The sequence below is a fragment of the Thalassophryne amazonica genome, chromosome 8 (assembly GCF_902500255.1).
Source record: "Thalassophryne amazonica chromosome 8, fThaAma1.1, whole genome shotgun sequence".
Classification (NCBI taxonomy): Eukaryota; Metazoa; Chordata; class Actinopteri; order Batrachoidiformes; family Batrachoididae; genus Thalassophryne; species Thalassophryne amazonica.
Genome location: NC_047110.1, coordinates 117,275,734 through 117,293,422, shown reverse-complemented (window position 1 = coordinate 117,293,422; position 17,689 = coordinate 117,275,734). Strand labels below are relative to the sequence as shown.

Below are 17,689 nucleotides of genomic sequence, written 5' to 3'. Positions count from 1 at the left end.
TCCAGTCCTGTGTTTGCAATCCAGACGTTTGGACATCATTCAGTCTGCAGCACTTTTTATGTCCATCTGACAGCAGTCTGTCTCATCTACCTGTTGTCTACATTTGCTTTGGATGCCATTGTGCAGGTGTGGACGAGGTCATCCGGATGCGTTCTGACACGGCTGACCACGCCTCTTTTCCTTGTAACTGCGTCGGATTATGGCCGTATTTGCTGAGTCGGCTGGTTCCTACACATTCTTGCTATGTGTGACGGGGCTTTGTGGTTTGGCATTGTAAAGTATTGATAAAGCCCCCTTAACCAGGGCCATCAGTACCCGTAAAACCACAAACCGAAGCTCCAAGAAAAACACTGAACAAGTGAAAGAAGAGCAGAAGATGATGGACAGAATAACTGGAACCACAAGGTCCAGTCCAGTAGCCAGAGGTGGTTTGGGCATGTAGGGAGACGAGTCGGAAGCTGAAGTACATAGAGCGGAAGAGAATGAGAAAGACAGGTGAAAGGACGGCATAAAGGGAGACTTGAAGGAAACAGGATCAGGACCAGAGGGTATGAAGACAGAACCACCTCACCACACTGATGTGGGAACAGACAAAGACAAAGCGTGTTCCCTAACCTGTCACAGTTTGGTCCAGTTGTATGATCTCTGCAATTCTGACACTCGCCGGTCTGCTGGTCACATTCTTCAGACTGTCTGTTGCATTCACAGACTCGACACTGTGGGAAACCCCAGTGTCCAGGCTGACAGCGATTACAGCGGCGACCTTCGACCTGTGACCGGCATGCACACTGCCCTTTGACCTGATCACACAGCTCTGACAGGGAACCGTGAGGGTCACAGTCACAGGCTGGAAATAAAAATCAGACAAAAACAACAAAAGATGAAGCTTGATTCAAAAAACTGCTGGTTTTTAAATTCCTTGAAACATGTTCATTTTAATTAGAGGTTGTTTATTAAGTTTTTATTGACAAACATCTGCTTATGAGAACTAAAATAACCTACAGACATCAAAGCAACATCGTCCTTTGTTTCATTTAATCCAAGACATTTTTCAAGGGTGGGAATAAATTAAGTAAAGTTTCTATAATGAACTGGAAGGGTGTGTGAGTCCAAAACGTTTTCGAACCTTAGACCTCAACAATGTTTAGAAGAAGAACTCAATCCTTTTATTTACTGTTAATTATGTATTTTTTTAAAATGTTAATTTACTGTCTTGATGTATTTATAAATTGTTTAGGTTCTTGTTATCATATACACATGATTATTTTTATTATTATTGTTATTATTATTACTTCTATTTTGTCCGTTGATTTTTAAATGGACCACAATGGAAATAAGTGTTTTCACTGTCTTGTGTCATCCATGTATTTTTAACATATTTACAATTATGTACTTACATTGAACTTACTAAATAAAATCACACACTCACTATAGATGATTCAGTGTTGTTAGCTAATATATGTAGCTTCTGTTAAAATATTTGCCCTATCAATGTTTCATTTTGGTTCATCCTTGACCCCAAATACATAAACATACCAAATGGCAAATATCAACTCTCCCCAGTTTATGCCTGATCAAAACTGAATGCACACACAGCTTTTTGCCTTTCTGCAAATAATACTAAGCAAATAAATAGGTCCCAGAACAGAACCTTGGGGCACACCACGATTCAGAAAGGCAGAAGAGGACATATAATTGGCTGCAGCAACAGAGGAAGGCTTGTTAGAAAGATAAGATAAAAACCAATCTGGGGTCGACACCATGATCAACTATATTGTAAGCTGCAGACAGATCCAAAAGTACAAGTTCCGAGTATTCACCTGCATTAAAAGTGTGGTGGTCTACAGTAGATGCATCTGGAGGAGTGATTATGCAAGAAGGAGACGAGTGAGGGAAGCCACCAAGACAGCTCTAAAGTTGTTCTAGGCTTCTGTGGATGTAACTAGAGAAATTGAGCATCATCCAGCTTTTTTCCATATTGTCACCAGTTCTGGAGCTTCATGATGGTGCAGAGAACAATTTTCATTCATGAAACAGATCAGATCTAGACTTCAGCCTCTCGTGTCTTCTGGAAAAATGTAGATAAAATTTTCTCTGAAAAGAGTATTCGGTCATAAAAACAAAGACTAAATAACTTTAATATGTCCTGAACTGTGATTTTTGTGCATCGTTCCACCCTTATTTATTTTACATATAAATTGCTTTGAACCTCCTGAAAAGTATTTTTAGAGAAACCTGCAACTGAAAATCTGGAAAATACAGTCAACATAAACGACATCTGAATGACGTCACAGTTGTGTTTTTGTTTGTCAGCTGATTATCAGAAAGAAAACATTTTTACAGCTTTGTTTTACAAACATCACTGATGTAAATAAACATGTTGATTGTTGTCTTTGTGTTTGTTAATCAGCAGCATTTTACAAATGATGGAGAAAATGTGAAAAAGATAAGGTGCTAACAAACGCCCTGCTTCTCTTTATGTCGCTGAAAAATCACTGTTACTACGCCTTTAAAAGCACTTTTTCTTCATGAGTTCAGTCTCGTTGGATTTTTGTAGGAATGTTCTTACGTTTACAGCCACTTGGTCCAAATCCAAATGTCAGCGGTGCACAGGTGTCACAGCAACGCCCGATCACGTTGGGTTTACAGTCACAGAACCCGCCCAGTTTAGTGCAGGACGGCCCCAGAGAACCCACAGCATCACACCTACAAGCTGGAAACAGATCAAGGACACAGATTAACAGCGTCTTCACCTCCTTAATGCCCCTCAACACCCCCCAGCCCCCGCAAAGGTGTGAATGCTGTCTGGAGTCCCCTCGTAATCTGTTGACCATATAACCATCTAACTATTCCAAATGTGAAGATATCAGGCAGTCCAGCTGCTTTGAGTTCAGTTGTTGTGTAGTTGAAGTGTCGCTGCAGTGATAAAGACCTGTCACACACAGCAAGAATGTGCAGGAACCAGGTCGAAACGGCAAATATTACCATCGTGGCATGATCAGCAGTGTCAGAACACATCCAGATGACCTTGTCCACACCTGCACGATGGCATCCAAAGTGCATGCAGACAACAGGTAGACAACACAGACTGCTGTCAGACGGCCATAAAATGTGCTGTAGACTGCCCGATGTCCAAACGTCTGGATGGCAAACACAGGACCAGACTGGGAGGAGCAATGTGTTCCTCATGTGCACATGTTTGGGTGCACACGCATGGGGCTGAAATTATCACTCAGCTGTGTGTGTGTGTGTGTGTGTGTTCATTAGGGCTGCATGAGCCACTGAGCGTGTGCGCGTGCCACTGGACACCTTTGCTGAAAGTTTGCTGGCAGTGGACCAAGCAGTCACACCATGCATCAGACGCAGCCTTTCCAACAAACTTTAATTTCTTTTTTCTTTTTTGCTCACTTCAGGAGCACAACACAAGTGTGTACACCATGATGTCAGTGGGATTATCACATGGGATTTATTTTTTGTGTGGTTATTTGCAGCACACAGTAGCCGGGTGAGAGGCTTTTCACCACAGGCTGCGGTCTGGTTCCTGTGCGCTCTGCGCTGTCCGTGCTGGAGGTGAGTCTCATGTTTAATAATGTTGTCATGGCCTGGGATACAGTTCCACATCACACCTCCTGCAGAGTTTAGATGGTGGTCACGTAATAACATGTATATTACAGATCCGTTCAGTTCCCTGCCTGACGTGCACTATGATGCATTACTGTGCATATGCCCATGGAAAGGCGTAGCAGCACACAATACTGTCGGTTTGATTGTGTGCTGTCCACACCCACTGTACAGGAAGAATGCGTGCCACATACATGTTATTACATACCAACATGTCCGTTGCCCTCCCTGGCCGGGGTCCAGTGGAGGTGGACATCCCACAACATGCCAGCAGGCTGTGCTGTGACCGATCGATCTCAGAGTGCAATCAACCGCCATCATTTCAGATGCTGTTTTAATGCTGTCAGCACATTTAGACTGCGATCAGATGATGCAAAAACTGCATACAGACCACTGTCAGATGTGCGATCCATCTCAATAGCGCCAAGAGTGTTTTGAACAGGCAGCTTCTCTCAGACTGCAAGGGAAGCTCAGCTTCCCCTAAAATGTCAAAAAATTAAATGGTCAAATATGTACAGTTTGTTATCATTTCATTGACTACAAATGTGTCAGAACGCATCCATCTTGAAGACAAGTTCGTTCAGAATCAGCTACTTATCACAAATCAATTGACTATTTTATTAACGTCTCATAAATCTTTTTTCTCATTCGGTCTGTGGTCGGTGCATTTTCCTGTAGAAGCTGAGTGTCCGTTCACTTCAATGGAACTGCCTGGAAATGTTTTTTCATTGCCATGAAACATAGCGGTCATTGGATAAAGCCACGATTTTGTCCCGGCCCCGGACGTCCAGGATCTCTGGGGTGAATGGAGCTGTGGGCGGGCCTGGACACTGGAGATCACTAGATGATCAGTTGAAAGGCTGAATCCCATTTTGACTGACAGCTATAGGAATGAGAATTAGTTTGCACATTTTTGCATATTTGTGCATTTTTAAATTTATGCCAAAGTGTTTTGCGTGTGCTATAAATCAATCTGTTTTAAAGGCGCACAGAGAAACACACTGGATCAGACATTATGTGAGAAGATCTCAGTGAGTGTTACTCTCTGCTTTGTTCTTCAGTAAGTGTTTAAAAGTCATTGCACTTTAATTAGCATCCTAGTTTACAACACAACATCAAAGTATTCGGTGTGCGCCCTGGTGCCACCCAGGTTGGCAGCACACGCAGCTGTCAGTCTGGGACTGACAGAACTTTCCCTGTCGTTCACACTGAACGTCAAGGTGGCACAATGGGCAGGGCACATCCAAACGACGCCACAGGATGAAACCTCCCCACAGAATGTCAGAGCAAAGCAGCAGGGCCTCCTTCCACAGCTTGGGCCACAATCCTACATTTAAAACAAACATAAATAATGAATATCTGGAGGAGGACCCTCACTTCCCACAGTACATATCGAACTGTCCATCACAGTGATCAGCTGTGAATCAACACCGCACTGGAGCGTCAAACAGCGCCACCAGCAACCCACTGCGCACCAGAAACAACAGCTTCCACAGAGTGCACCAGCACGCCGCAGCACACCGGAAATGACAGCTTCCACAGAGTGTACCAGCACCCCGCAGTGCACCGGAAACAACAGCTCCCACAGAGTGTACCAGCACCCCGAAGCACACCGGAAATGACAGCTTCCACAGAGTGTACCAGCACCCCGCAGTGCACCGGAAATGACAGCTTCCACAGAGTGTACCAGCACCCCGCAGTGCACCGGAAACAACAGCTCCCACAGAGTGTACCAGCACCCCGAAGCACACCGGAAATGACAGCTTCCACAGAGTGTACCAGCACCCCGCAGTGCACCGGAAACAACAGCTCCCACAGAGTGTACCAGCACCCCAAAGCACACCGGAAACGACAGCTTCCACAGAGTGTACCAGCACCCCGCAGTGCACCGGAAACAACAGCTCCCACAGAGTGTACCAGCACCCCGAAGCGCACCGGAAATGATAGCTTCCACAGAGTGTACCAGCACCCCACAGCGCACCGGAAACCACAGCTTCCACAGAGTGTACCACCACCCCGCAGCGCACCGGAAACCACAGCTTCCACAGAGTGTACCGCCACCCTGCAGCGCACCGGAAATGACAGCTTCCACAGAGTGTACCAGCACCCCGCAGCGCACCGGAAACGACAGCTTCCACAGAGTGTACCACCACCCCGCAGCGCACCGGAAACGACAGCTTCCACAGAGTGTACCAGCACCCCGCAGCGCACCGGAAACGACAGCTTCCACAGAGTGTACCACCACCCCGCAGCGCACCGGAAACGACAGCTTCCACAGAGTGTACCAGCACCCCGCAGCGCACCGGAAACGACAGCTTCCACAGAGTGTACCACCACCCCGCAGCGCACCGGAAACGACAGCTTCCACAGAGTGTACCAGCACCCCGCAGCGCACCGGAAACGACAGCTTCCACAGAGTGTACCAGCACCCCGCAGCGCACCGGAAACGACAGCTTCCACAGAGTGTACCAGCACCCCGCAGCGCACCGGAAACGACAGCTCCCACAGAGTGTACCAGCACACTGCAGTGCACTGGAAACAGCAGCTCCCACAGAGTGTACCAGCACACTGCAGTGCACTGGAAACAGCAGCTCCCACAGAGTGTACCAGCACACCGCAGTGCACCGGAAACAGCAGCTCCCACAGAGTGTACCAGCACCCCACAGTGCACCGGAAACGACAGCTCCCACAGAGTGTACCAGCACCCCGCAACGCACCGGAAACGACAGCTTCCACAGAGTGTACCAGCACACCGCAGCGCACCGGAAACGACAGCTTCCACAGAGTGTACCAGCACCCCGCAGCGCACCGGAAACGACAGCTTCCACAGAGTGTACCAGCACCCCGCAGCGCACCGGAAACGACAGCTTCCACAGAGTGTACCAGCACCCCGCAGCGCACCGGAAACAGCAGCTCCCACAGAGTGTACCAGCACACCGCAGCGCACCGGAAACAGCAGCTTCCACAGAGTGTACCAGCACACCGCAGCGCACCGGAAACAGCAGCTTCCACAGAGTGTACCAGCACACCGCAGCGCACCGGAAACAGCAGCTCCCACAGAGTGTACCAGCACCCCGCAGCGCACCGGAAACAGCAGCTTCCACAGAGTGTACCAGCACCCCGCAGCGCACCGGAAACAGCAGCTCCCACAGAGTGTACCAGCACACCGCAGCGCACCGGAAACAGCAGCTCCCACAGAGTGTACCAGCACACCGCAGTGCACCGGAAACAGCAGCTCCCACAGAGTGTACCAGCACCCCGCAACGCACCGGAAACGACAGCTTCCACAGAGTGTACCAGCACACCGCAGCGCACCGGAAACGACAGCTTCCACAGAGTGTACCAGCACCCCGCAGCGCACCGGAAACAACAGCTTCCACAGAGTGTACCAGCACCCCGCAGCGCACCGGAAACGACAGCTTCCACAGAGTGTACCAGCACCCCGCAGCGCACCGGAAACAGCAGCTCCCACAGAGTGTACCAGCACACCGCAGCGCACCGGAAACGGCAGCTTCCACAGAGTGTACCAGCACACCGCAGCGCACCGGAAACAGCAGCTTCCACAGAGTGTACCAGCACACCGCAGCGCACCGGAAACAGCAGCTCCCACAGAGTGTACCAGCACACCGCAGCGCACCGGAAACAGCAGCTCCCACAGAGTGTACCAGCACCCCGCAGCGCACCGGAAACAGCAGCTCCCACAGAGTGTACCAGCACACCGCAGTGCACCGGAAACAGCAGCTCCCACAGAGTGTACCAGCACACCGAATACTTTGATGTTGTGTTGTAAACTAGGATGCTAATTAAAGTGCAATGACTTTTAAACACTTACTGAAGAACAAAGCAGAGAGTAACACTCACTGAGATCTTCTCACATAATGTCTGATCCAGTGTGTTTCTCTGTGCGCCTTTAAAACAGATTGATTTATAGCACACGCAAAACACTTTGGCATAAATTTAAAAATGCACAAATATGCAAAAATGTGCAAACTAATTCTCATTCCTATAGCTGTCAGTCAAAATGGGATTCAGCCTTTCAACTGATCATCTAGTGATCTCCAGTGTCCAGGCCCGCCCACAGCTCCATTCACCCCAGAGATCCTGGACGTCCGGGGCCGGGACAAAATCGTGGCTTTATCCAATGACCGCTATGTTTCATGGCAATGAAAAAACATTTCCAGGCAGTTCCATTGAAGTGAACGGACACTCAGCTTCTACAGGAAAATGCACCGACCACAGACCGAATGAGAAAAAAGATTTATGAGACGTTAATAAAATAGTCAATTGATTTGTGATAAGTAGCTGATTCTGAACGAACTTGTCTTCAAGATGGATGCGTTCTGACACATTTGTAGTCAATGAAATGATAACAAACTGTACATATTTGACCATTTAATTTTTTGACATTTTAGGCGCCCAGCTTCTTCACCATGACGGTTTGGTACATCATCTGTATAATTTCAGACTCTGCTTCAATCCATCTATCAATCTCATGTTCCAATTTACCTCCACTCATGAACAAAACCCTAAGATACTTAAACTCCTCCACTAGGGGCAGTAAGTCTCCTCTGACCCAGAAGGGATAATCCACCTTTTCCAACAGAGGACCATGGTCTCAGATTTGGAGGTGCTGGTTCTCATCCCAGTCGCTTCACACTCTGCCTGAAACCTGCTCAGTGACATCAGAGGTCACCATCTGATGAAGCCAACAGAACCACATCATCTGCAAAAAGCAGAGATGCAACTCTGAGGTCACCAAACTGGACACCCTCTGGTCCCTGAATGTGGCTTGAAATCCTCTCCATGAACATCACAAACAGGATTGGTGACAAGGAGCAGCTCTGGCGGAGTCCAACACCCACCAGAAACAGTTCTGATGTAATGTGGAGAATGAAGACACAGCTCCTACTTTGGTCATATAGAGACTGGATTGCACATTGCAGCAAATCTGGTACCCCAAACTCCTGCAGCACCTCCCAGAGGACACCCTGAAGGACCTAGTCATACGCCTTTTTCCAAGTCCACATAACACACGTAGACTGGTTGGTCATACTCCCACGTCCCCTCTAATATCATTGGAGAGGTAAAGAGCTGGTCCACCAGTCCACGACCAGGACGGAGTCCGTATTGCACCTCCTGAATCTGAGGTTCGACTAACACTCTCTAGTACTCTGGCATAAACCAAAACCAGAGTTCTGGAAACTGGCACTGAAATCCAAACTGATATAATGCGTGATGTTTATTAGTCCTGACTGTTTGGCTGTAGATCGTCTTATCTATAGTTCATGTGAGTTTAATCTGAGTGGAGCAGTCCAAGGATGCAAAAAGAATTTCAGTCATCATCACTGTGTTTCTTATCGTATCGTATCTTTACAAATTTCAGATTTGGTCCTTTTATGACACATTAAGGAAGAAAACGGTAGCTCTGTTCCTTCCACTAGGGGGCGACAGAGCAGATCATGTCTCCACCTCACACTATCCTTTACATCTTCTTGTGGCACACCAACCGTCTGCATGTCCTCCCTCAGCACACCCATAACCTGACTGAGGAGCCACGTGATGGGACCTCTTCTGCTAATGTTTGCTTTTACTTACGAACGGCTCCATTATGGACTCGGGCAGACAAGCTCTTGATGAGACCTTGGCACACTTCAGGCAGGGATTCCTCTGGATCAAGTGTGGCAGCCAATCCAACACAGCGAAAACGGCGGAAAGATTCCAGGTCACTCTGGGAGCAGAAGTCCTCAACTGACTCGATGGTGGGAATCAAACCGATCTGAAGAGTGAAGGAAAGCCTCTGATCACAAACCAAAACCAGATCTTCAAACTCACTGGATAAATGTGAACATCTGAACCTCAGACGGTTTGTTTTCTGAAAAGCTGTTCAGCACTGTGGCTTTCACACTCTGGTCCAGAATTATTTGGACAGTGTCAGTTTGTGTAATTATGTCTCTGTGCACAAACACAACAGATTAAATGAAACAGTCCAGATGTTCTTGTCATGTCAACTTTCATTCAAAATAAATAAATAAATAAAATAAAATCAATCACTACTATTTCACAATCACAGACATTTTTGTGCGCAGTCTCTCAGTTTTCAAAGCCCATAAATAACTGGACACACTAAATATGAGACTTTGTTATTTGGTGGCCAAGCAGTTTAGTGCACTTGGTTCCAGTGCAGAAGGCTGCTGGTTCAAACCCCACCCCTGCCCATTCTCCATTTAATATGGAGTTGTGTCAGAAACAGCATCAGGCATAAAACGTGTGCCAAATCAATGTGCAGCTCCATCTGGGAACTGCGGTGGCGACTCCGAGTGAAAATGAAGGAGCAGCCGAAGGGACTAACTGTAATTTGTATAAAAAGCAGGCCAGTTTTTTTAGGCAGACAATGGATGGAAACAGGAACATTTTCCTTGATCTGGGCTACTGCAATGTTCTATTTTATGGTTTACTGCAGTCCAGTTTATCACAGTCTGTGGGTCACAGAGCTTTCTCTTATCGTGTCCCTGTTCTGTGGAATGATCAGATTCTGTGGAGACTTTCAAGTCCAGACTTAAGATGCACTTATTTTCCCTTTCGTATGGCTAGCATACTGGTATAGTATGTTACTATGCATTTTGCTCTTTTAATTAATTTTATTAGTAATTGGAGTGTGCCGCGGCCTCAACTTTATCTAAATTCTGGGTCTTTTAGTGAAGTTTAGGGTTAGTGGCCGGTGATCACCTTCGTATTTCTTCTGTTTTTCTTGGTGTTTAATGCTGACAAATTATATAGTATTTGTTGTCTTTTCCACCTGATTCTGTTTTTTTCTCTCTGTTTGAGGTGCAGCTCCATCCAGAGATGGGTGTGGTGTCTGTTTCTGAAACTCTCCTGTCCTGTGCACCGGCAACATTTCCTGTATATTTGTTTTGTAATTTATGTCTGTATCATGGCCCAAGCTGAGGGTCACCCCTTTGAGTCTGGTCTGCTTGAGGTTTCTTCCTCGGAGGGAGTTTTTTCTTCCCACTGTTACCTGTGTTCTTGCTCGGGAGGTTGGTAAGGTTTGACCTTACTTGTGTGAAGCACCTTGTGATTGTTGTGATTTAACGCTATATAAAATGAAATACATTGAATTAAATTGAAATTGATCTCTCAGAAATACAGTGTTAGGATATTTCTGTGAAGGCTCTCAGTTGTCCAGGTGGTTTCTATAGTAGAGAAGCTTGAATCTTCGACTGGACTGGGTTGCTTGACACAAGGACGTTTCGCTTCAAATCGCAGAAGCTTCCTCAGCTAAAATTCTTGCTCTGGTAGTCTGACTTCTGTCTTGACTCTTGTAGAGAAGAATAAACAGAAGCCACAAAAGCTGGAGTTTTTAACCTAACCAGACCCCTCCTACCGAGAGGCCGACTGCTATAGGCTAGTGACTAAACAATAGCTCTAATTAGCACCTATTGTGCTCTAGTTAGCACCCTGCTAATGACAGGGCAGCTCTCCCTCCTAATGATGGGATGGAAGCCTCTCCTGATGGCTCCCTTGACAACTCTCCTGATGACGTGAATAACTCATTACCATGAACAAAAGACTGAAACTACTTTGACCTGAGTACCCCATTGTAAACAGGGGACAAAGCGTGTCTCAGTCCCCCTCCCCGGGTAAGGCTGGGTTTCAACTGCTTTACAAAGAATGCCTCCTTGACCCCTCTCTCAAACCATTTCTTCTCTCTGGCTAAGATTTTAACTTCCTTGTCCTCAAACGTGTGGTTAGAGTCTTTAAGGTGGAGATGAACTGCAGACTGAGGTCCACTGGAGCCCTCTGCGGTGCTGGTATAGCCTTTTGTGTAAAGGTTGCTTAGTCTCACCTATGTAGTGTTCATTACAGTTTTCCTGATATCTGATAGAATACACTATAATGCTCTGTTTGTAACTAGGGATCCTGTCCTTAGGGTGAACTAATTTCTGTCTCAAGGTGTTAACCGGTTTAAAGTAAACTGGGATTTTGTGCTGTCTGAAGATCCTCTGTATTTTTTCCCCTACTCCTGCTAAATAAAGGAGAGGCACTCCTCTTCTTCTTGTCTCCGTCTCCTGTCTATCTGGTCTCTTTGTTTTCTGGGACTTCTGCACTTTGTCCAGGGACAATCGTGGGTACCCACATACTGTGAGGGCTTACCGTACAAGTTGTTGTTCTTTAGCCCTTCCCTCTGCAGTTGGCACCAGTTGTGGGCAACTGTAGGGCTCTAACCCTAACCCTAACCCACTCTTCAACACAGAGCCCTCTCCCCTATAGGCAGGAGGTTGACCTCCTCCCTATAGCAGTCGGCCTCTCAGTAGGAGAGGTCTGGTTAGGTTTAAAAAACTCCAGCTTTTGTTGGCTTCTGTTTTATTCTTCTCTACAAGAGCCAAGACAGAAGTCAGACTACCAGAGCAAGAATTTTAGCTGAGGAAGCTTCTGCGATTTGAAGCGAAACGTCCTCGCGTCAAGCAACCCAGTCCAGTCGAAGATTCAAGCTTCTCTACAGTATTAGGATATGTACAAAGTCAAGATGAACCCCAAATAATGCAGGTGCCAACAAGAAGGGATTTGTTCCCCAAATCCCACCAAACAACCTAAAATGTGAACGTGTCCTAGTACCACAACAATCAAATCAAATCAAATCAATTTTATTTATATAGCACCAAATCACAACAAACAGTTGCCCCAAGGCGCTTTATATTGTAAGTCAAAGCCATACAATAATTACGGAAAAACCCCAACGGTCAAAACGACCCCCTGTGAGCAAGCACTTGGCGGCAGTGGGAAGGAAAAACTCCCTTTTAACAGGAAGAAACCTCCAGCAGAACCAGGCTCAGGGAGGGGCAGTCTTCTGCTGGGACTGGTTGGGGCTGAGGGAGAGAACCAGGAAAAAGACATGCTGTGGAGGGGAGCAGAGATCGATCACTAATGATTAAATGCAGAGTGGTGCATACAGAGCAAAAAGAGAAAGAAACAGTGCATCATGGGAACCCCCCAGCAGTCTACGTCTATAGCGGCATAACTAAGGGATGGTTCAGGGTCACCTGATCCAGCCCTAACTATAAGCTTTAGCAAAAAGGAAAGTTTTAAGCCTAATCTTAAAAGTAGAGAGGGTGTCTGTCTCCCTGATCTGAATTGGGAGCTGGTTCCACAGGAGAGGAGCCTGAAAGCTGAAGGCTCTGCCTCCCATTCTACTCTTACAAACCCTAGGAACTACAAGTAAGCCTGCAGTCTGAGAGCGAAGCGCTCTATTGGGGTGATATGGTACTACGAGGTCCCTAAGATAAGATGGGACCTGATTATTCAAAACCTTATAAGTAAGAAGAATAATTTTAAATTCTATTCTAGAATTAACAGGAAGCTAATGAAGAGAGGCCAATATGGGTGAGATATGCTCTCTCCTTCTAGTCCCCGTCAGTACTCTAGATGCAGCAATTTGAATTAACTGAAGGCTTTTCAGGGAACTTTTAGGACAACCTGATAATAATGAATTACAATAGTCCAGCCTAGAGGAAATAAATGCATGAATTAGTTTTTCAGCATCACTCTGAGACAAGACCTTTCTAATTTTAGAGATATTGCGCAAATGCAATAAAGCAGTCCTACATATTTGCTTAATATGCGCATTGAATGACATATCCTGATCAAAAATGACTCCAAGATTTCTCACAGTATTACTAGAGGTCAGGGTAATGCCATCCAGAGTAAGGATCTGGTTAGACACCATGTTTCTAAGATTTGTGGGGCCAAGTACAATAACTTCAGTTTTATCTGAATTTAAAAGCAGGAAATTAGAGGTTATCCATGTCTTTATGTCTGTAAGACAATCCTGCAGTTTAGCTAATTGGTGTGTGTCCTCTGGCTTCATGGATAGATAAAGCTGGGTATCATCTGCGTAACAATGAAAATTTAAGCAATGCTGTCTAATAATACTGCCTAAGGGAAGCATGTATAAAGTGAATAAAATTGGTCCTAGCACAGAACCTTGTGGAACTCCATAATTAACTTTAGTCTTTGAAGAAGATTCCCCATTTACATGAACAAATTGTAATCTATTAGATAAATATGATTCAAACCACCGCAGTGCAGTGCCTTTAATACCTATGGCATGCTCTAATCTCTGTAATAAAATTTTATGGTCAACAGTATCAAAAGCAGCACTGAGGTCTAACAGAACAAGCACAGAGATGAGTCCACTGTCTGAGGCCATAAGAAGATCATTTGTAACCTTCACCAATGCTGTTTCTGTACTATGATGAATTCTGAAACCTGACTAAAACTCTTCAAATAGACCATTCCTCTGCAGATGATCAGTTAGCTGTTTTACAACTACCCTTTCAAGAATTTTTGAGAGAAAAGGAAGGTTGGAGATTGGCCTATAATTAGCTAAGATAGCTGGGTCAAGTGATAACTGAACAGAATAATCATGGCAATAAAAGTAACAAGGGGACAGAAGGAAAATAAACAACATCTGAAGAGGAGGAGAAATCACAGAACCACAACCAACATAGAACTCAGGAGTGAAAAGTACAAGAGAGAAAAACAACATCACAATACAAAGACTAATAAATAAACACAGAAAAGCCATGTGAATGGAAGACAACACTCCTGACAGATGAGGGAGCAGACCACCAGAACACAGACACAAACACCTACACAAAACAAGAGCAATCACAGATTTCTGACGTCTGCCAATCCTGATCCGGATCACCTCCAAAATTTAATGGAGTCTTCCCTGGTGTAATATCGATCTGGTGCAAATTTGGTGAGAATCTGTGAAATAGTTTTGATGTAATCCTTCAAAGTGTTGTGAAAGTGTAGTGACACAGACCCACAACAGGGGGCGCAAATGAACGGTCAATAGATGAGCCAAAAAAGTAACAATTTAATGTTGTGAAGGTGCACAACGAATATACAGACAATCTCAGAATCTGATAACAGTCAATCCACAAAGGTGACGTGTGGGCAGGCTCGAGGATAGAAGACGTCTGTCCTGAGAAGAGCCGGAACCACACGATTTCCGCCGCCACCGAACCTGGTGAATACTGGAGCCGCCAAGTCCCGAATTCCCAGGTGATCACCGTCCCCGACTGTCGGATCTGGTACTGCTGGCGAAGAGCAAAGACAGTCAAGTGTGGGTGTGTGTACACCCCGTAACAACAACGGTGGGAATGCCACCTCCACCTCTAACACACAGTCGTGCAGCGTCTGTGTAACCACTTATCTGAATCTGCAGGCTGAGAAGGTTACCTCCATAGAAGTACGATATCTCGGCGATGAGGTGGAGATGACGTCTGGGTTTTATGGAGTGAGATGATGAAGCATGAATGAGTGACAGCTGTCAGGAAATAATGAGTGACAGCTGTCACTCCCGGCTGTGTCCGTGGCGGCAGCGCCCTCTCCTGCCTGAAGCCCGCACTTCAGGCAGGGTGCCCTCTGGTGGTGGGCCAGCAGTACCTCCTCTTCTGGCGGCCCACACAACACAAAGTCTCTATAAAGCCGCAGTCACGTGGGACACACGATAGCTGAATGAAGGGAAAAACAGTCACAAAGTCACAAATTGTAGAGAAATGGTGGACAAATGATTCTGCACTTTTCCCATCAGCAAAAAGCCTGAGAATTAAGAGTGCATGAAGGAAGGAAACAAAACCAAAACTAACAAAAGAAAAATGATCGACCTTGACACTTTAAACAAAATCAAAAGGAAACATTTATGATGATGTGACTGACAGCAAGTATGAGACTAAGAGCCGCCCTGTGCTCATGTCTGCAGCACCTGCAGGGGCGGGGTTTGGTTGTCTTGACAAGTAGTTGATAAAACGTTCTTGCCACTGTTTCTGTATGACAACGTTGCTTTTCGTCCCACACGTGTGGCAGAGAGCCAGAAAAAGACTCAATTTGAATTAGAGCGTCTCCCTTTTATTGGGGCTTTTATTTTGGTAGGACAAAAAAAAAAAAAAAACAGAGGGGAAGGGTGCATTTGTGTGGTAGAAGGACAGTCTCCCACGGATGGTGTGAGCGGCAGGTGTGGTGAGACGGAGCGTGAAAAAAAAGTTCTAGACACAGGAGCTGCGGGGCTCGCCACAGGAAGGAGGATTTTTTTTTTTTCTGCAAAAAAAAAAAGAAAAGAAAAAAAGCCAGTTTCGGTTCACTTCTAAGTAAGGGAAATGGAGGAGCTGCATAAACAATTTGAGGAGCTTCAGAGCAGGCTTACAGAACAGTCTGCAGCTTTAAAACAGGCTAGGGAGGAACAGAGAGAAGCGCTCAGCCTTGCAAAACTCATTATCGAACAACAGGCTGGGGCTGCTGCCCCTGCAACTGTTTACATTCCCAGGGAACGGAAGTACCCTGAATTCAGTGGTAGCCAATCTAAGAATGAGCTATGTGTTGAAGAGTGGGTAGCATTAATGCAGTCCTCCTTTAAAGTAGCCAAGGTCCCTGAAGAGGACCAAGTAGAGTTACTTAAACAACATCTTAAAGGGGAAGCGAAGTCAAGTGTTAAGTTTATGCTAAAAGGAGACTCTGTCACTGCCAAACAGATCTTTGATGTGCTAGAAGAAACGTATGGCGATAAAGTTCCCATTGGGACTAGGTTGAGAGGGTTCTATGACCGAAAGCAGACAGCTAATGAGACCATTCGAAGCTATGCTTATGACCTCCAGGAAAAACTCACCAGGGTGAAGCGCCGTGATGAGACACATGTCCCGATGCTGATGCTATGTTGAAGGAACAGCTAGTCCTGGGTCTGAGAGATGACTCACTCTGAAGGGAGATGAGGAAACAGGCTAAAGAGCAAAAAGATATCACTTTCATTGCTCTCATGCAGGCGGCCATCACCTGGTCCAAAGAGGAGGAAGGCTCCATAGTGAGCCCATGCCGAACTCGAACACAGGGAAATGTTAATCTTACCACTGTGGAGGATACCTCCTCTACTCCGACGCTGGAGACATGGCACGAAGCAATCCAGGGTCTCGTAGCTAGGCAGGAAGAGTTGTTTAAAGCAGTTAGAGAGGTGGAGAAAAACCAGCAGTATACTGGAAAACCAAAGAGGTTGCCGTTAAAAGATAATGAAGGAAGGCCTATCTGTTACACTTGTAATCAACCAGGGCACACAAACAAGGTGTGCCACCAAAACAAGTCAGGTAGCTACAGGGGTAATTTTGTCAAACCCGCAACCCTCAAAGCACATCCGGGGGAAGATGATGGCAGCGGTGGTGTGCATATGATGGCTGGGGTGACTTTTGTTGGCTGCCAAACAGAAGATGATGCCCGAGGGGGAAAGGACCAACCCCAACTAGGTGGTGCCTTTGGAGACTGTCTCACTATTGATTTAAAAATCAACGGTATGGAAACTAGCTGTCTTTTGGATAATGGCTCCGAAGTCACCACTATCACAGAGACATATTTCAGGGAACACTTTGAAGGAAGGGAATCGGCCCTGACTACTGCTAATTGGGTCAGGCTGACTGCCGCCAACGGCCTTGATATACCGGTCCTTGGGTGCCTCAAAGCAGACATAGAATGTATGGGGAGAATGTTGAAGGACAAGTGTGTTTTTGTCATAGGAAGCGATCCGGGTGGGGCCAGCAGAGCCTCCGTACCCGGTATTGTGGGGATGAACGTAGTGGGTGATCTTCATGGTCTTTTTGGCGGAGCAGGGGGGATCCGGAGGATGGGGCGCCACTGTTTACAGAAGGGGGTGGCTCAGTTGCGACGCATCCTTGCTGATATTGAAAAGAGGGAGCAGTATGTTGGTCGTGATGGCAGGATTGGTTACGTCAAGGTAGCAGGAAGAAGGCCTGTCACTATTCCACCCTTCAGTGAGAAGGTCATTGAAGGGCGCTGTCTGGTACCACCCAAGATAAGTTGCCAGGTGTTGGTAGAGGCCCCACTCGACACTAGTTTACCTTGCGGGTTGCTTGCTGCAAATGTTTTGGCTCAGACAGTAGATGGCAGGGTTCCAGTGAGGCTGCTCAATTCCAGTGAGAGGGTGATCACCCTTCCTCCAAGAGCGCGTGTTGCAGAGCTATGTAGACCACAGGAGGTTGTAACCAAGGAACTTGTGTCATTTGAG

The 17,689-nt window shown here is 46.3% G+C and overlaps 1 protein-coding gene across 1 annotated transcript in view; it reads right to left on the bottom strand.

Annotated features, from left to right (window-relative positions):
* The window catches only part of lamb4 (laminin, beta 4), a 320,650-nt gene that overhangs the window by 203,188 nt on the left and 99,773 nt on the right, over positions 1 to 17,689 (bottom strand). Inside the window, exons 19-21 of the mRNA XM_034175562.1 lie at positions 9,217 to 9,397; positions 2,570 to 2,713; positions 616 to 847 (exon numbers count right to left, since the gene is read on the bottom strand). Of these exons, the coding sequence (XP_034031453.1) occupies positions 616 to 847; positions 2,570 to 2,713; positions 9,217 to 9,397 (557 nt within the window). The remainder of the gene's footprint in view (positions 1 to 615; positions 848 to 2,569; positions 2,714 to 9,216; positions 9,398 to 17,689) is intronic.